Below are 19151 nucleotides of genomic sequence, written 5' to 3' on the forward strand. Positions count from 1 at the left end.
AGTTAGACCAAAGTGCAGATGCTTAAAAAATTTGATAAAAATTGGTTCAATAGTTTCGGAGTTACATACCGATAGCAGCGCCACCTACTGGGTCCAATTGAGATTAAACTACCTTATCTCCCTAGTTCGACCAAATTACAGATGCTTACAAAATATGATAAAAATTGGTTCAGTACTTTTGGAGTTACATACCGATAGCAGCGCTACTTACTGGGTCCAATCGAGATAAAAACTACCCTATCTCCCAAGTTGGACCAAATTACAGATGCTTACAAAATTGGATAAAAATTGGTTAAGCAGTTTCAAAGTTTATCGGGAACACACATCGTGACAAGAAATTATATAGACTAGCGGATCCGGCAGACGTTGTCTTGCCTGGAAAACAGTTACCAAATTTGATTGCTTACATCGCTGTGTAGCTATCGCTATAGCAGCGCCACCTACTGGTTTCAATTGAGATAAAAACTACCCTGTCTCCCAAGTTGAACCAAAGTACAGATGCTTACAAAATTTCATAAAAATTAGTTCAGTCGTTTCGGCGTTATATACCGATAGCACCGCCAATTATCATATGACGTTGTCCTGCCCGGAAAACAGCTACCAAATTTGGTTGCTTACATACCGATACCAACGCCCACACAGTGGGCTGAAATTCACGTTTCATGACATTCAAATTTATTTTTTCAAGTGACGCTTTTTTTTTGCTTGAATGCGATTGAGAATAACTGCTATATGCCTTATATAATGAACTTTCAGGTTTATAATCGTAAAAAGCGCACTTAGATTTTTTTTGTATGGATCTCCATAATCGCACAATTGCGCCTAATATCCTCTATACTTTACATTTACTCAAATTAATTGTGTGCTATATTATAAAGTGAAATTCATTAAAAAACCATAAAAAGATTTAATTATTACAATAAAAATATAATATGATAAAATTAAATAAGGCTATGAATATATTATTTTTATTATTGCCTTTTTTATCACTATCTTCAGAGTTGAACTCAAAGTCAGAGTTATTTCAGCAATGTTCCTAAACTCGAATTGAGGTATTTGAAGATTCAGCAGATCCATTGTTTCCAGCAAACACATTTTTCTTTTTCTTTGCATTCATTCGTTGGGTATTACTGCTGAAATAAGTGGATCGGACGAATTATCATCATTTCATCATTTCAGCCTAATACAGTTCACTGCTGGACATAGGCCTCACAAGTTCAAGAACTCATGTGTTTTGCTCATAGTCACCACGCTAGGCAGGCGGGTTGGTGACCGCAGGGCTGGTAAGTGTAGGATTGAAGTACAAAACCTAAATGTTTTCTACTAAAACCTGGTTTTGCTATTCATTTGTTTAAAGCGCGAGTGAACAGGCTCCTTCTGGGCGAACTCGCTCCATCTTCGACCTCGTCTGTGCTCTAGAGCTAGACTGAGGTCAAGAGTAAGCCCATAACATAATAAAAAAAAACATTGTTCCTTATGAAACAATATAAAATTAATGATCCTTTATAGATAGCATGTTAACAATAGAATGAACAGTGAAGCCGAAAAACCGTGACGCGTTTGATCCGTAAAAAATTTACACCCCATGCGCCTAAAGAAGTTTCACTTTAAAAATAACTTTTCTTTTGAGCTAATGGAAAAGAATGAAGAAAAAAGAAAGAATTCTAACAATAGTTATATTTAGAATATAACTTTAAACGAGCAATTCTTGTACATTATACATAAGATACTAAATTTTAAAATCTTAAATCTTTTAAAAAATAATGGAGTTAAGGCAAAAGTTTGGAGACCTTAGACCCCCATATAAAATCTATGGTATAGACGTTATAAGAACGTTTCAAATTTCTTGGTGATTCCCATGAACGCTGTCTTCGTTCTGATAGTAACCTTCTTGAAATTCCTTCTCACTTCTCTTCCTTTTATGATAAATCTTTTACAGTTCAAGCCTCTCGCTTATGGAATACCTTGCCATATATATATATATATATATATATATATATATATATATATATTTATGATATTTTATGATAAATCTTTTACAGTTCAAACCTCTTGCTTATGGAATACCTTGCCCTTGAATATCAAACGTGTACAAACACCTGCAACTTTTATTAAGACTGTTTGGAAGTATTTTCTTCAAACTCAACAATAAACAAGTAATTTATAATTATAATGCATATAATATGTATATATATGTATGTATGCATGAACGTGGGTATGTATGTATATATGTCAGTATGTATGTATGTATGTATGTATGTATATGTTTAATTATTTGAATATTTATTACAAATTAGCTGACCCGGCGAACTTCGTATCGCCTAACAGTGACTTTTAAGTATTATCACAAATCTTTTGTATGGGAGTATAGAAAAGTGTTGTTTTTAGACTTTTTAAGGAAATTTAAATTTTTTTTTAAATTTTTCTCTCCGTAAGAACCATCCTCGTACTTCAAGGAATATTTAAAAAAAAGAATTAGCGAAATCGGTCCAGCCGTTCTCGAGTTTTGCGCTTAGCAACACATTCAGCGACTCATTTTTATATTATAGATTTGTTGTAACTTATACACCTATGCTGACGCTAGACCATTTCCTTTGCCCTAAGGTTGCCTGGACGAGATCGCTTTTTAGTGATAAGGCCGCCCTTTGTACCTAATGAATATATTGTTAATATTTTTCTTTCTTTGCTATGTATCATTTTTGTTTTTGGGGTACAATATTTATTTATTTATTTATTTATTTTACAGGAAAACTTACAGCTAAATAACATGGATTTAAATATACAATTAGGTACATAAAGGCCAATTAAAAGTTTCCACATATAGGTACACAAGTGAACTTAAATATAGGACAGACACGTGCAATAATGCGCTAACAAAAGACTAGAGGACTAAAGTTAAAAAAAAATAAAATAAAAATAAAAATTTGTTTCCCTAAGCCAACAGTCTACCTATGGTTAAATAATTGTGTTTGCTCGCAAACTAAAAAAAAAACCGACTTCAATTACATCGACGAGTAACGTAGATCGACGAAAAAATTGTGGCGCGTTATCAAAGATTACTCAAAAACTAGTTATCAGATCTCAATAAAATTTATATGTGACCACATGATAAATATCAGATTTCGATTAAATTAAAAATTATTAAAATCGGTACACCCGGTAAAAAGTTATTGCGGATTTTCAAGAGTTTCTCTCGATTTCTCTGGGATCCCATCATCAGATCCTGGTTTTCTTATCATGGTACCAAACTAGGGATATCTTCTTTCCAACAAAAAATGAATTAAGTACACCCAGTAAAAAGTTATTGCGGATTTTCGAGAGTTTCCCTCGATTTCTCTGGGATCCCATCATCAGATCCTGGTTTCCTTATCATAGTACTAAACTAGAGATATCCCCTTTTCAACAAAAAAAGAATTATCAAAATCGGTACATCCAGTAGAAAGTTATGCGGTATAATACAACGTAGGTCGACGAAAAAAGCGTCAAGTAAAAACGCATTATTAGATATAACTCGAAAAGTAGTTGTTAGATCTCAAATAAATTTAAATGGGACCAATTGACACACACCACTTTTCGATAAAAAAAAAAAATTGTCGAAATCGGTCGACACGGTCAAAAGTTCTGATGTAACATACATAAAAAAAAAATACAGTCGAATTGAGAACCTCCTCCTTTCTTGGAAGTCGGTTAAAAACTGATCAGCCATAAGACGTTTTAGATAGTGACTTGTAGTGTTAAATAGGTCTAAATCCAGTTTATCTGCAGTCTCATTAAAAAATCTGCTCGCTCTCACCAAGTAACGATTCTGGCTATAATTAGTTCTAGTACTGGTTATAAAGATTTAACAGGGTCTTCTAGGTGATGAAGGAACTCTCAGACCGATACGTTCTAATAGCTCAGGACAGTCGACCGAGCCATTTGCAATGTTCAATAAATAAACTAGATCAGCTATGCGTCTTCTATTCTGTAGCGGTAGAACATGAAATTTGCGACAGCGTCTCAAATAACCAGGTATACATTCTTTTGTTCTGAATTGTAGATACGATAAAAAGCGTTTTTGTAGACGTAATAAATTGTATTATTATTATTATTTTAGACACTATAGATCATAGTCCATACCATAGATTTTAAGGCTTTCATTTTAAATACAATGTGACTACAATATGCCATCTATAGACGTTAGAAGTCATTAAGATTTGTAAGATAGTTTTGTAGTTAACATTGTTTATTTTTTTTTTACTACAAACGCGATTCTACTGTTGTGTACTAGACGATCTACGTGGTGACACCAACTTTGATGTTTGAACTGCGACTGACGCCTATTTAACGTATCATGACGTAATAGACATACACTATAGTCCTCCTCGACAAATAGGCTCCCTAAATTTAATTCAATTATATCATCTCAATCGATACAATGCATCTTCAATATTAGTTTTTCAAATGAACGAACTAATATTGAGATGTTAATAATGAAATGGACAAAAAAGCACTACGTGACAATATTATATAACTTCTTATTTATGTAGTATGAATTTATACATACATATATATGTATATGTAACCAATCTATCAACATATATGTATGTCTATTTATTGAGTTATTTTACATTATTTTCTATAACATGAAACTGTACACCTACACCGTCAATATATCATCTCCTTTGCTCTAAGGTTGCCTGGATGAGATTGCTTTTAAGCAATAAGGCCGCCTTTTTTACATTTTTAACCGACTTTTTTAAATCATCTTTTTTAATCGTATGGTGGTTTGTGTCATGTAGTCCCATTTAAATTTAATTGAGATATATTTTATAACAAGTACTTTTCAAGTCATATCTAATAATGTGTATTTGCTTGACTATTTTTTCTTCGATTTACGTTTGTATTATAGGTACTGCATAACTTTTCACTAATTTCAGATGTTTATGTATGCATGTTTGTATTTGTTTATGTATGTATACATGTATGAATGTATTTGTATAGTATGTACTATATTAATTATTTGCTCGTGTATATAATATCCCACCAAAAACATTTTCATGTAAAATGTTGCCAAGACGAGATCATATGGCTCGCACTGTCAAAAAATTATCAGATCTCATGTAGAGCCAAGCTTCTAACTCTACACGCCCTAACTCTACAAACCCTAACTTTACAAACTCTACACCTTAGTCAAAATACGTGGCTTGGCCGTTTCGCTACCGTCACGTGGGCGTAAGGTGAAAAATTTATTCACTGTTTATTACTTTTCTGTTATACAATAGTTCTATTAAAGAAAAAATAAAAAGTAAGAAGAATAATTGATATACATATAATACAAAAAAAAGAAAAAAAAAAAATATATATATATATATATATATATATATATATATATATATAAATGAGACAGGAAAGTCGTCATCTACAACATCGGCAGCCGGTAGTAACGAAACGGCCAAGCCACATATTTTGACTAAGGTGTAGAGTTTGTAAAGTTAGGGTTTGTAGAGTTAGGGCGTGTAGAGTTAGAAGCTTGGCTCTACATGAGATCTGATAATTTTTTGACAGTGCGAGCCATATGATCTCGTCTTGGCAACATTTTACATGAAAATGTTTTTGGTGGGATTTCACTTCTTTTTGTAAGTTGCTTATGACAATATTATAGCTGCATTTTACCTCCGACACATTTTATACCATAAATATCATCCAATCTTCACAATATTCGGTTTAAGCACGCTGTTTTTGATTTTATGTTGAACTGATATGCAAACGGTGACCTCCGCCAAAACTTAAATACCAAAATTACAAAATGTAAATTTTCGACATAAACTAATAACCGATTTTTATTTTTTATGTATTTTATTATTATTATTAATAACAAGGAGTCCCTATATCAATTTTCAGACCTCTAGCATCAAAATTTGCGGAAGTCTCATACAAACTTCCATCTCCTAGTTTAAGGGGTTGGGGGGTAAAAGTTCCAAGTTTTAGAATTTTTTTGTTGTTTGTGTACTAATACTAGCTTACATACCAAATTTCAGCTTTCTGGGACTTCAGGAAGTACTCTATGAATTTTGATGATCATCAGTGAGTGACGAAATCGGGGTTTTTTAGGTATCAATAAAATCTAAAGTATAAGAGCTATGCAATTGAAACTTTATATGTTTAATAAGTCCACTATTGACATCATATCCTGAGAATTTTGTTTATTTGGTATAATCCAAACCCAAGTTATGAGGGTCCAAAAAAACGACGAAACACTTCGAGAAAAGATAGGTAGTGCTTTTCTTTTTTTTTTTTTTTTTTTTTGTTTCGTCTTGGCGGGGGCACTACCGTGCCCCCAGATAAGGATTGTCACTAACATTACCTCATTTTTTCTTTTTTTTCTCTTAATGTAAATTTTACTGGTTTGGTTGTTGGGGTGGCGATACAGGCCGTGGCGATGCATTGACACGCATGAAACATCTATAGGCAAGGGTAAGCCTGGTTGTTGGCGTGGCGATACAGGCCGCGGTGTTGAGTTAATTAACTAGTGCAAACATTTTCTTTTTGAATTCTGTAATCGATTATAGTTGAATCGATACCTAAATAATTTGATGAAAACTATCTTTCTTAATTTTCTCCGCTTCTAGATTCAGAATTGAGCTGATATTTTATATTTTAAAATAAAAAGATATGAACAATTTTTTAAACAATATCTCTACTCATTACATTTTGGCCCAAAAGTCCCCATCTCCTTTCATTCTTTAGATAAGAATTAAGGTTAAACATTGGCCAGAATCTCGCGTAGTTTTAATTTTATACAATAACTAGTGTGCGTAGGACCTTACAATTTCTGCGCGCTGACTCCTGTCTCATGTGGTATCTCATTATTAAAGTTGGGGACAAAACATTAGTACGAAAATGGAATTTATTACTAATTTGATATTAAACAAATAATAAACCAACGGTCTGGCGATTTAAAACTTGTATAATGGTTTTTTTTACAAATCAAGTGTGACGTTCCAAAAAATGAGAAAACCATTTTAACAGACTTCCAAAAAAGAAGGGGGTTCTCAATTTGATCGTACGTTACCTCAGCTTTTGAATGGGTGGACCGATTTCGATGATTATTTTTAAAATGGAAAGGTGCTGATGCTTGTTTCATTTTAATACGCCACTTAGAACTTGAGATATTTACAATGGTCATTTTTTTTAAATACGCCTAGAAGCTACTTGTATGTTATATATTAAAGTAGTTTTAACGGGCAAAACCGCGGGCGGAGAGCTAGTATTATAAGATACTCCCCTCACATTAGATAGTTTTCCCTCTTTTACGATTATAAAATTATCGTTCGAGTCTTTTTTTATATATGACTATAGTCCGGCCGCTCAGAGAATGCGTTTCTGATAGATCGTGTTCGATTAGGCGATGTAACTTTGTACTGGCGTACAAATTTACGGCAAAATTTTAAATATCTTTTATTTACCTTATTAACGAGTGATAACATTAAAATTCGAATAATAATGCCAACTTACAGTAAATGTATTAATTTTGGGCTAAAATTATTACAATTACTTAATTAACAAATATAAAAACTTTAGCTTTTAAAAGTCAAACCAAGCCAGGCGCTGTTTTAAAGTTATGTCGACTGTTTGTTTTTGTAGTGATGTGACTAAATAACGAGGCAATTGTCATCGAATATTTTTGTAATCTTAAAATAATCTGTCGGTATAATATAAAATAAAATGTTATAATTTTATAATATATAACAGTTTAATAAAGGTACGCTCAAATAAAACTTACGAAAATTAGAGTCTTATCAGTCAGATGTATTAAAAAAAACATTGAAAATAAAATTACTTACAACTTTGATTTTGAAAAAGATGAAGATTCTTTTAAAAGAAGCATGTGAAAAAGTCACAAGAGATGACTGGATGAAAAACTAAAAAGATTATATTTGATGACTTTGACCGCGATATCCGTATAGATACTATGATTGACTAATTTGATTATACACGTTAGTGAAGACGACAGCGACTCCTCAAGCAAATTAGAAGATTAAATTGTTTGACATAGTCTTCATTGTTTGAGGCTTAAAGCTATATATTTCATAATATACATTTTCCAATAAATAAAGCATTTCTATTTTTATTCCCTTTGTTACATTCAGAAATTACGATTCAATAAAATTAACTGATTCATTAAAAAATTATTTACATTATGAATATTTATTGAATATATTGAAATATAATTCCTATAAAAAATAACAACATATAAATTAAATTGAATAAATATGCATAACAAATGCAATAAATAATGTTACTAAATTTTGTTTTTATCTTATTTATTTTATAAGCCATACATCAAGTGATTAAGTCGACTTAAAAATAACAACAATGATGCTTATACTCTAGATGTGCTAAATTTGATAAAACCAGAATCTATTTCGGCCAAGAAATTGTGAAATGGTATTAATTGTTAGATGAAGTTCAATCAATAGTGTTTTAAGGTGTTATCGTGTAATTGAATTAACATAAATAACAACAGAGCGACACAGTCGCAGTAGCGACAAAGCTCTTTAATAAAGAAAAAAAATGTTACTAAATATTATTAATATTATATATTTTACATCACTAGTCAAGACGAATTGACAGTTGTCAGAAACGCATTCTTTGAGCGGCCGGACTCAGGTTGGCAAACAAGCGTAGGGCGTATAGTTCACGTCATGTAAAAAGAACGCTGAAAGAAACTGGAGGGGGTGCGTTTGCGCATGTGTATACTCGCGCACAAAAGTACTACTGTTTTATTTTTTAATTAGGCTTTCACTCGAGGATTCGTATAATGGTTAGTGGTAGGTACATTAAAAAATACTAGAAATATCAGTGCGAATAATTCGGACTAAATAAGTAATTATCACTACAAAATTACAATTTTTTTTCAACAAAAGCAATAACAAATTTTTTAGTTATTGAAATGTCGTATTCAAAAATATTAATTATCCGTATTCTCGATATTCGTATCTTAATAGTTTTTATGTATTTAAAATGATAAATCGATATTTTTTTTAGTGAAATAAATAGTAAATGGAGTTTTACAAGTGTCCGTATGCTAATGTGTTGTGAAGGTAAGTGATAAATGCGGAAAAAACGTGAATTACGATTGACAGTGGTTTGTTTACCAAATAAGACTGTTCCAAAAAATGGACACTGTACGAAAAAGTTTTTTCAAGATTTGGCAACACTGTAAATCGCCGTTGCGCCTTTTGACAGCCAGCGTTCTTTTTACATGACGCGAACTATATATTATGTTAAGCGATTACCGTAGGATATAGACGCCTACAACACCAGAAGCATCGCAAGCGCGTCCCTATACCCTATCCCCGACGCCCATTGATCTTTAATTCAGTTTTTAAATGACTTTAAAGGAGATGGTTCTCAAATCGACTGATATACAAAAATCAATCAGAAGAGCATTGTAAACTGTAATTGCTTATTGCGAAAGAGCAAGAATCAATCAAAAGAGCTTGTATATATACAAGAATTGCTCGTTTAAAGGTATTTGATAACAATGATATCAAATTACACTTAGAAACTCTTTTTTACTAGTACATATTTGATGTAACAGAGACGTCTTGACTCTATCACGTATAACTTCATACTGAATACTGTATAGAAATGTTGCAATTTTTTTTAATTTTTTTCATTTAGGTTTGCAAATATATATAAAAAAACAAATATAAGACAATAATAAAAGAAAGGGTATTAAGAGGTTAAGATAAAGAGAAAGAAATAACACAAGCTGTATTCTTTGCACAAAAAAACGATTTTTAGCATTCATTGTTCCTTATGAAACAATAGAAAATGATCCTTTATATATACTGTATTAACTAACAATAGAACGTACAGGTGTGCAAATTTTTTATATCACTTGCACTTTCCATATTATTTTAATTCAATATAAGGAATTTGTATATTATTTATTAGGCATATTTTTTCTTTTATTGAGGTAGGCCACAGCAGATTATATCCTGCTTAAAATCTGGAGCAGGCTGTCTGGGGAACTACCACAACCTTACAGAAGATCACAGCTAAATAACACTGTTTCAATGCTTTTAAGTCGAATTGATAAACACTTTCTTTTTTAAAGTCAGTTAAAATCGAATTTAAGATCAATGTTCAATTTGCTAGTCAACAATAGTTTATAATTTCAGACTATATACCCATTATGTTACGCTTAAACTTATGGAAGAGTTACACCTCGCTCCAACAAGCCTTAACAGCATGTTCACGATTTTTAACAAAATGTAATGACTAATTATTTTTAATACAGTAAACAAATACAAACTAATATGCTTAACAATATACAGATTAATGTGAAAGAATAATTAAAAGAATAAAATCGATACAACTTTTATATATAAGAATTTTTTTAACACGATCTGAAGTCACATTAAGTGTTCTTAGTAGATTTCTGAAGCATGTTTCTTTTGTGAAATGATCTGGCAAGAATAATAGTAAAACTTTTTAGAGATGAAGTGGTAAGAATAATAGTATAATTGTGTTTGCTCGCAAACGAAAAAAAAAACCGACTTCAATTACATCGAGGAGTAATACAACGTAGATCAGATCTCGATAAAATTTATATGTGACCACATGATAAACACCAGCTTTCGATTAAATTAAAAATTATCAAAATCGGTACACCCAGTAAAAAGTTATTGCGGATTTTCGAGAGTTTCCCTCGATTTCTCTGGGATCCCATCATCAGATCCTGGTTTCCTTATGATGGTACCAAACTAGGGATATCCTCTTTCCAACAAAAAAAAAAAAAATGATCAAAATCGGTACATCTAGTAGAAAGTTATGCGGTATAATACAACGTAGGTCGACGAAAAAAGCGTCAAGTAAAAACGCATTATTAGATATAACTCGAAAAGTAATTGTTAGATCTCAAATAAATTTAAATGGGACCAATTGGCACACACCACCTTTCGATTAAAACAAAATTTGTCGAAATCGGTCCACCCGGTCAAAAGTTCTGATGTAACATACATAAAAAAAAAAAAAATACAGTCGAATTGAGAACCTCCTCCTTTTTGGAAGTCGGTTAAAAACTATTTTTAAAGGTGAGTCATTGTATTTATATTTATGAATGCACGTTTGTATGTATGCATGTAGATATGTCTGTATGTATGGCTGTATGTATGTATGCATTTATGTATGCATTTATGTATGTATGTATATGTTTAATTATTTGAACATTTATTATAAATTTGTTGTAATTTGTACACCTATGCTGACGCTAGACCATTTCCTTTCCCCCTAAGGGTTCCTGGAAGAGATCGCTTTTTAGAGATAAGGCGCCTAATGAATATATTGTTAAAATTTTTCTTTCTATGTATTATTTCGGTTTTTGGTGTACAATACATGTTGTATTATTATTATTGTGCCTGAGAGTGTATATATAGAGCTCGGACATATTCATTCTTTAAAACTAGTTCTACAATCTGTATACTAGTGTTAAATACAGATTTAAGTAAGCTAGTTCTCACATTAAATTTTATAAATAAATTCTTAAAATAGTGTTAAATTTTATAATTGAGGGTCCCACCCATCAAACAATTGATTTAAATATTAAAGTTCCTAAATATGTCAATAGATGTCACTAAACATAATTAAGTTACAGTAATAAGCTAGCTTTATTTTGACGTCAATAGATGTCATTACAATGCAATTAAATCGCGCAAACGTTTTCTTTAAAGTGTAATATATAGGTCGAATTAAATTTCAATAAAACAGTTCCAATAGCAGAGGTGTATTATTTAAAGTGAGTGAGTGAAGTGAAGTATTACGCAGCAACATTCTGGTGCCGAAACCCGGGAAAGAAGAAAGTAAGTGCTGAAGACAGTATAGTGCATAGTGAAAACTAAGTGCTCGTGCCTAAGTGGACTTGGATTGCAGTGTATAGTAAGGACTATGGAGTGAAGACTGGACAAACCGTGAGCACAGTGAAAAAATATTAAAGTGTATAGTGATGGACTTAGAAAAAATTCGTGAGGTTAAAAGTTAAAGTGTAGACTTAGAAAAATTACGAGTGCATTTGTACGGCCACTGGACTTAGTCTCTGGAGTGTTTCATGGACTTAGAAAATTTCGTGTTGTTAAAGACTCGTAAAAATTTAAAGAAGTGCCATAGACTTAGAAAATTTTCGTGTGAATCTTGTGTAATCTGTGGACGTCTGTAGAGTGTATCTGAGACATAGACAATTTTTTGTGTTCATTTGTTTATGCCTTTAACATATTTAAGGAAAGACTTATTGAACTGTCACAGATAAAGGATATTTTAAAAACTCATTTTAAAAAGTTATAAAGCTATAAATATGGATTTACTTTTGCGACTACAAGAGGAAATATATACACAAATTAATAAAACTTACACCAATTATAGAGAGATTATCGAAGTTATATATAGAAACCAAATTGGAGAATCTGGAAGCATTATGGAAGAAATATACTGACAATCATTATCAACTTGTGGGTTGCGCCTCAAAAACTGAACGAGAGAACTTACCTTACTTTACAGAAGATTCGTATACAACATTGGAAGACACCTATATTGACTGCAAACTTAAGATGAAAGAACATTTGAATAAAAGTAGAACCCTTGTCTCAGATTCAACAGGAAGTGACTTGAACATTAAAAATATCTCAACAAACCCTGAGGTAAAGCTTCCACAGATACAACTGCCCTCATTTTCATTTGCATATGAAGAATGGCCGAGTTTTCACGACATGTTTATATCATTAATACATAATAATCAAAGTTTAAGTGCAGTACAAAAACTTCACTACTTAAAGAGTAGTTTGAAGGGTGAAGCGGAAATGCTACTACGAAGCTTGTCAACAACAGAACTTAACTACACAGAAGCATGGGACAAATTAATGCGCCGCTACAATAACAAAAGATATAATTCAAATGAGATTATGAAAAAATTATTGTCTCAAAAATGTATTCTTAATGAATCGGCCACTGCTATAAAAAGTTTACTAGATACCACCTCGGTTTGTCTAAAGTCACTACAAAATTTAAGCATTAATACAGACTCGTGGGACGTTATCATCATCCATTTAACAGTATCAAAATTGGATTATGAAACACGAAGACGGTGGGAAACTGAAATCAGCCGTGTATCACCTGATGATTTCCCAACCTGGAACCAATTAGTCCAATTTTTAGAAACAAAATTCAGATCACTGGAGATTGTAACGGGATCAAAACAAGCAATACAACGTATAGCATAGAGCATTTCATTCAACTTTCCAAAAAGAGAATAAAAGAGAAATTAGCTGCGTAATGTGTTCCAGTCCGCATTTATTGTATCAATGCAAACAATTTGGAGCCAAGTCTCCCCAAGAGAGATCTGAGTTTATACAAACCAAGAGGCTTTGTTTTTCATCTACCCATAATGTGAAGAGTTGCCGCCAGTCTACGTGCTGTCGTTGATGTGGTAGAAGACATCACACCCTGCTGCATATTGAGAGGAGTCAACCCCAAGAGACCCTTGGCGAACCAACTGCATCTGTATCGTCAACAGGTGCAGCTCATCTTCAGGAGAGTTCAAAGTGTGAGAAAAAGGTTGTAGCCCATTTTGCAAAGAAAGGACATCAAGGTAAGGTGTTACTAGCTACAGCTTTAGTCAAAGTCAAATCACAATATGGCTGCTGTCAGACAGCACACATATTAATAGATCAAGGCTCAGAAGCCTCTTTTGTTACTGAGAATGTAGTGCAATCACTAGGTCTCAAGCGTACATCCGTTAAGTTTAGTAACAGGTGTAGGTGAAAGTAGACTTAGAACTAAGAGTATTGTTAACTTTGTGTTAGAGTCACTACATAATCCTAATTTTTCTGTGTCAAATAATGCTTTTGTTTTATCTTCACTCTTACTCTCTGACATCATTTCTTCCATCTAGTAAGAATTTCATTTTGAATTGGCCAGAGATCAATCACCTACTTTTAGCAGACCCTCATTATGCTTTACCTGGAAAAATAGATATAATTCTTGGAGTTGAAGGTTACAGTCAAATACTTTTGAATGGACTTCTTAAGCATCCTTCACCGAGTGGCCCGGTTGCTCAAAATACCCATCTGGGTTGGATTTTGTCAGGTAGGATAGGTCAATCAAACGAATTAACACCAATGATTACTGGCTTACATTTAAAGGTAAAGGAATAGAATATCCTAAAACAGTTCTGGGAGATTGAGAAAGAACCAGCAGGCCTAGCATGCATACAACGAGATATCTCTTGACGAGAGAGAGAGATAATGTCTACATCGAGTATTTTCTCGATTACCCTAACATGCACACTACGAGAGACAAAATTCTCTTCCGAAGACTTCGCCTTGTCGAGGTGGTATCATTCTAAATTTACACTACTTTTAATTATATTTAATTTTTTATTGAGTACTTTGATTGAGTATTAATTGACACTTGTCAGCATTAGACGTGGGTTATAACAGGTGAAGCATGTTACCTGTTATATCTGTTACTGTTATAGAAAAATAATAGATATCAATACCTGTTATAAAATAACAACCTGTTATTTAAGTTTATGCGGATAACGAATTTTGTTCTTGTAAATTGTAAACTAAATAATTCCCTTCATCAACCGACTTCCAAAAAAGGAGAAGGTTCTCAATTCGAGTGTATTTTTTTTTTAATTATCTCAGAACTTTTCACTGGGTAGACCGATTCCGATGTTTCACTCACTTTTTTATTGAAAGACATTTTTATGCCTAAATAGGTAAAAATTGTACACCTAAACCTAAGTCCTAACAAATAATAAGAAAACAAAGTAACTATACACTATTTTTAATCGAAATCTAAACTATATAGGTATACAATGAATATAAACACTAACTAACTATTACTAACTAACAACACTGACTAACTATTAAACTAATTTAAAAAACAAGAAATACAAGAATCTTAAAATTTCGCCTATCACTTCCAAAATTCAAAACACTTTGTAATTCGTTCGATTATGAAATTTCAATAAAGAAGGAATTTCAAAAATTAAACATTATTAACCATAATCACAACTGAATATCATTCTTATTTCTTATGTCGTAAAGTTGAATTTACAAGGTTATTGACCAATCGTGCCAAACCGGGATGAGCCAACGTTTGGATTCACAGTATAATTTCAAACGAGTGACACATGTTTTATATAACAATGTTCTCGGCCTTTTGGCTAAGATAAAAAGTGTATACCTAATTTAAAAAATATAATATGAAAAATAAAACGGCTTAAGTAAATTAATTTAATTATATATGTAAAACAATATGCTCGTGTTGTGCTTTATATCTTGTCGCACATTAGATAATTGTAATTCTATCACGCATTGTTTTAGAATAAGAAGCAACAGGGCGCAAATACGTTTTTTGTGCCATTATATGGCACACTTCACTCGACTTTTCGCGCTTCCTGCTCTTCGTATACCGAAATTATATAATTATAATAGGGAATCGCCATGGTATACAAAAAAAGACACCCGGTTTTATTTATTTTTTATTTATCGTCTTTCTCGTCGATAATATTGAAGACGAGAAGTTTCTCTTCTTAAAACGTCTAAATTCGACAAAATTACGATGTCATGTTAGCTTCCGTAGAGATAAATACCACAGATCACTAAAATTTAATGATTATCTCTTCTATTGACGTAACGAGAAGAGTATCACGAGCACGCATGTTAGCTACTGTAGACATAGAGAGATAATACGAGAAAAGGGGTAGACAAAGTTTTGTCGTGGCGCGCATGCTAGGCCTGCTGATATCATTGCAAGAAGAATAACAAAAGAGGAGAGAAGATGTGAAGAAATATATGAGACTACAACTACAAGAAATAGTGAAGGTAGATATGTTGTACGAATGCCATTTCGAGATTCTGATCCACAGTGTATGTATGGAAAATCAAAGGATATCGCTATGAAACGATTTACATTGTTAGAACGCAAACTGAGTAGAGATTCACATTTACGGATAGAATATGCAAATGTTATGTCTGACTATCTAGATAAAAATCACATGGAGGAAATTAAGAATCTTTACGATATTGAGAATCCTTATGCTGTTTATCTTCCACATCATGCCGTGGTACGAGAGGATAAAGAAACGACAAAGGTCAGAGTCGTATTTGATGCATCATGCAAGGGAGTAAATAATGTATCATTGAATGACTCGTTAATGGTAGGCCCGAAACTTCAACAGGATTTGCGCCACATATTAATGAGATGGAGAATACATCCATATTGTATTGTAGCAGATATAACTCAGATGTATAGACAGGTGGTGGTAAGTAGAGACGATGCGGATTTTCAGCGTATATTGTGGCGCGTTGATCCAGACAAACCAATTCAACATTTCCGATTACTCAGACTTACCTTTGGGACAGCCTGCGCACCATATTTGGCAGTGAAATCTCTCCAACAGCTCGCGAAGGATGAACAGGTGAAATACCCAGCTGCAGCGAAAATAACGCTAGAAGACTATTATATAGATGACTTGTTGACTGGCTGTGAATCAGAGAATGAAGCTATTGGTATTTATAAAGAAATGAATTTACTAATGAAAGCAGGTGGATTTCAGCTCCAAAAATGGTGTAGCAACAGTAAAAAATTGATGAATTTTATTGAGAAGGAAAATCAGAGATCTAAGGATACTTTTGTTTTTAAAATCAATGACACTATCAAGGTTTTAGGTATTTCATGGAATAAAAGGTCAGACATGTTTGAATATACATACAACTTACCTGAGATTACTCCAACAATAACAAAGAGAAGAGTTTTATCGGATGTGGCTAAGCTCTATGATCCAATGGGTTAGGTAGCCCCAGTGTTGATAACAACCAAAATCTTGATACAAAAACTGTGAAAGTCTGGATTAAGTTGGGATGATAATATAGCCCCGGAGCTCTTAAATGAATGGATTCACTTTAGAGACGAATTAAATGACATAAAAATGATTAACATACCTCGATGGCTGTCTACTAAGAAAGAAGATCCTGTTGAACTTCACGTTTTTGCCGATGCTTCTCAGGCAGCATATGCTGCAGTTGTTTATATTAAGTCTACAGATAAAAAAGGCAATACTTACGTTAATATAGTTACAGCAAAAACTAAAGTTGCACCAGTGGAAAGACAAATTTCAATACCAAGACTGGAACTGTGTGCAGCGTTGCTTGCTGCTAGGTTGATTTTGTAATTTTAATTTAGAGAAATTTTCCTTCCTTCCTCTGTCCTCTTGGTGGGCGGGATGTTTAATACAGATTTAAGTAGCTAGTTCTCACATTAAATTTTATAAATAAATTCTTAAAATAGTGTTAAATTTTATAATTGAGGGTCCCACCCATCAAACAATTGATTTAAATATTAAAGTTCCTAAATATGTCAATAGATGTCACTAAGCATAATTAAGTTACAGCAATAAGCTAGCTTTATTTTGACGTCAATAGATGTCATTACAATGCAATTAAATCGCGCAAACGTTTTCTTTAAAGTGTAATATAGAGGTTGAATTAAATTTCAATAAAACAGTTCTAACAGCAGAGGTGTATTATTTAAAGTGAGTGAGTGAAGTGAAGTATTACGCAGCAACACTAGATTCTTTCACCCCCCCTTAACTTAAGGTTATGAAAAATAGATGTTGGCCGATTCTCAGGCCTACTCGATATACTACGCACCCAAAATTTCTAATCAGTCCAGCCGTCTCGGAGGAGTATTGCAACTAACACTGTGACATGAGAAATTTCACACACACTATATTTTCACACACATATAAATTCAAGAAGTGAACAATTTTAAAAATAGTTTACTGTAAAGTGTTTAAATCACAGTGTATGTTAAAATAGTATGAAACAAATTATATTTAAAGAAAATAAGAGCTGAGCTTTAATGTCAAAAATATTGAACTATAGTTTTCAATTAACATATAGCTTTTTAAAATATGGATTTCGTGCTTGATGGTAAAGAAAACATCTTCATTAAACCTGTATATTTGGAAGAAATTCTGAGACATCTATCAAAGTACAGTCGAGCAGCCGATTGAATTAGAACACTACTCTGTAAGAAAACTAGCCTGTGTACCAGAGTATACTATTTATAGGCTATTAGCTAATGCATATTCTTACCTCATTCTGATCAAACTCCTGCAAATGTCGGTCATTTCTCTGTTTTTCATACAAGGCCCGAGCTAAAGCACTTCTTGGTCGGTATAAACCATTTAATCCAGAGTTATTTGCCATATCTTCGTCATCTATGTCTTTGATAGTTTTAATTCTTGTTTGAAGTTTATTTAAATCATGACATTCATGTCTTAAGCAGATTTGTAGATACTCCTTTGTGCAATAAGAGTAATAATGAAATTTTGAACAAGTAGAATTATTTTGTAACAAATGCACACATGACACTAGAGAAAAATATATTATAAATCGCAATACAAAACACATTTAATAAATTTGTATAAGAAATATTTATCGTAAAATACCTTTACACAATAACCTCAAATTGTTTAATTCATAACTTCATCGTCGATGTGCCGCTTTTGATTTTTATAATATTATTTATTTTGTATGGTTATATTCAGATAAGACATAAGCTAAGCAAAAATAACAATTACCTATCTTTAAAACCAATAGGTTTTTTTTTATAATATTCTGTCAATCTGTCAAAAATGTCAAAGTCAAATATGTTTTGTTCTGAAAGGCAAACCATTCCTGAGGACCGTTGAAGGTTTAAAAGTATAGAAAAATTTATTTTAAAAAACATATTAAACTCTAAACTTGTTGAGAAATACACGATTATTGCAAATGTTAAAAGAATTTAATTTTAAACTACAAATTTATTTCTCATCATTAAATAGGTTAATTTTTTATTTACCTATTTTTTAATGAGAATACGAAAAAATATTTTTTATTAATAACTTTCAACTTAAACATTAAGGTTAATTAACATAGTAAACAAATACAAACCGTGCGTTGTTTGGATTCAACTGATGCCCTCGCAACAATCTCACGTAAAACAGTATTCATCATTTTGCTTTCACAAACTTATCCGCAATGTCGTCTGTAAGTAGCTATTATTTCTTAAAACGTGTATCTATCTTTGTTTTTAGATAATATATTAGGCTGACT

General features: G+C 32.3%; 1 protein-coding gene across 1 annotated transcript in view; it reads right to left on the reverse strand.

The window, feature by feature from the left end:
- Nucleotides 1–18706, reverse strand: part of LOC123659715 (protein-L-histidine N-pros-methyltransferase-like) — a 60159-nt gene extending 41453 nt beyond the window's left edge. Inside the window, exons 1-2 of the mRNA XM_045594899.1 lie at nucleotides 18638–18706; nucleotides 18150–18356 (exon numbers count right to left, since the gene is read on the reverse strand). Of these exons, the coding sequence (XP_045450855.1) occupies nucleotides 18150–18263 (114 nt within the window). The 5' untranslated portion in view covers nucleotides 18264–18356; nucleotides 18638–18706. The remainder of the gene's footprint in view (nucleotides 1–18149; nucleotides 18357–18637) is intronic.
- Nucleotides 18707–19151: the final 445 nt, after the last annotated feature.

Source organism: Melitaea cinxia, chromosome 14, assembly GCF_905220565.1.
Source record: "Melitaea cinxia chromosome 14, ilMelCinx1.1, whole genome shotgun sequence".
Classification (NCBI taxonomy): Eukaryota; Metazoa; Arthropoda; class Insecta; order Lepidoptera; family Nymphalidae; genus Melitaea; species Melitaea cinxia.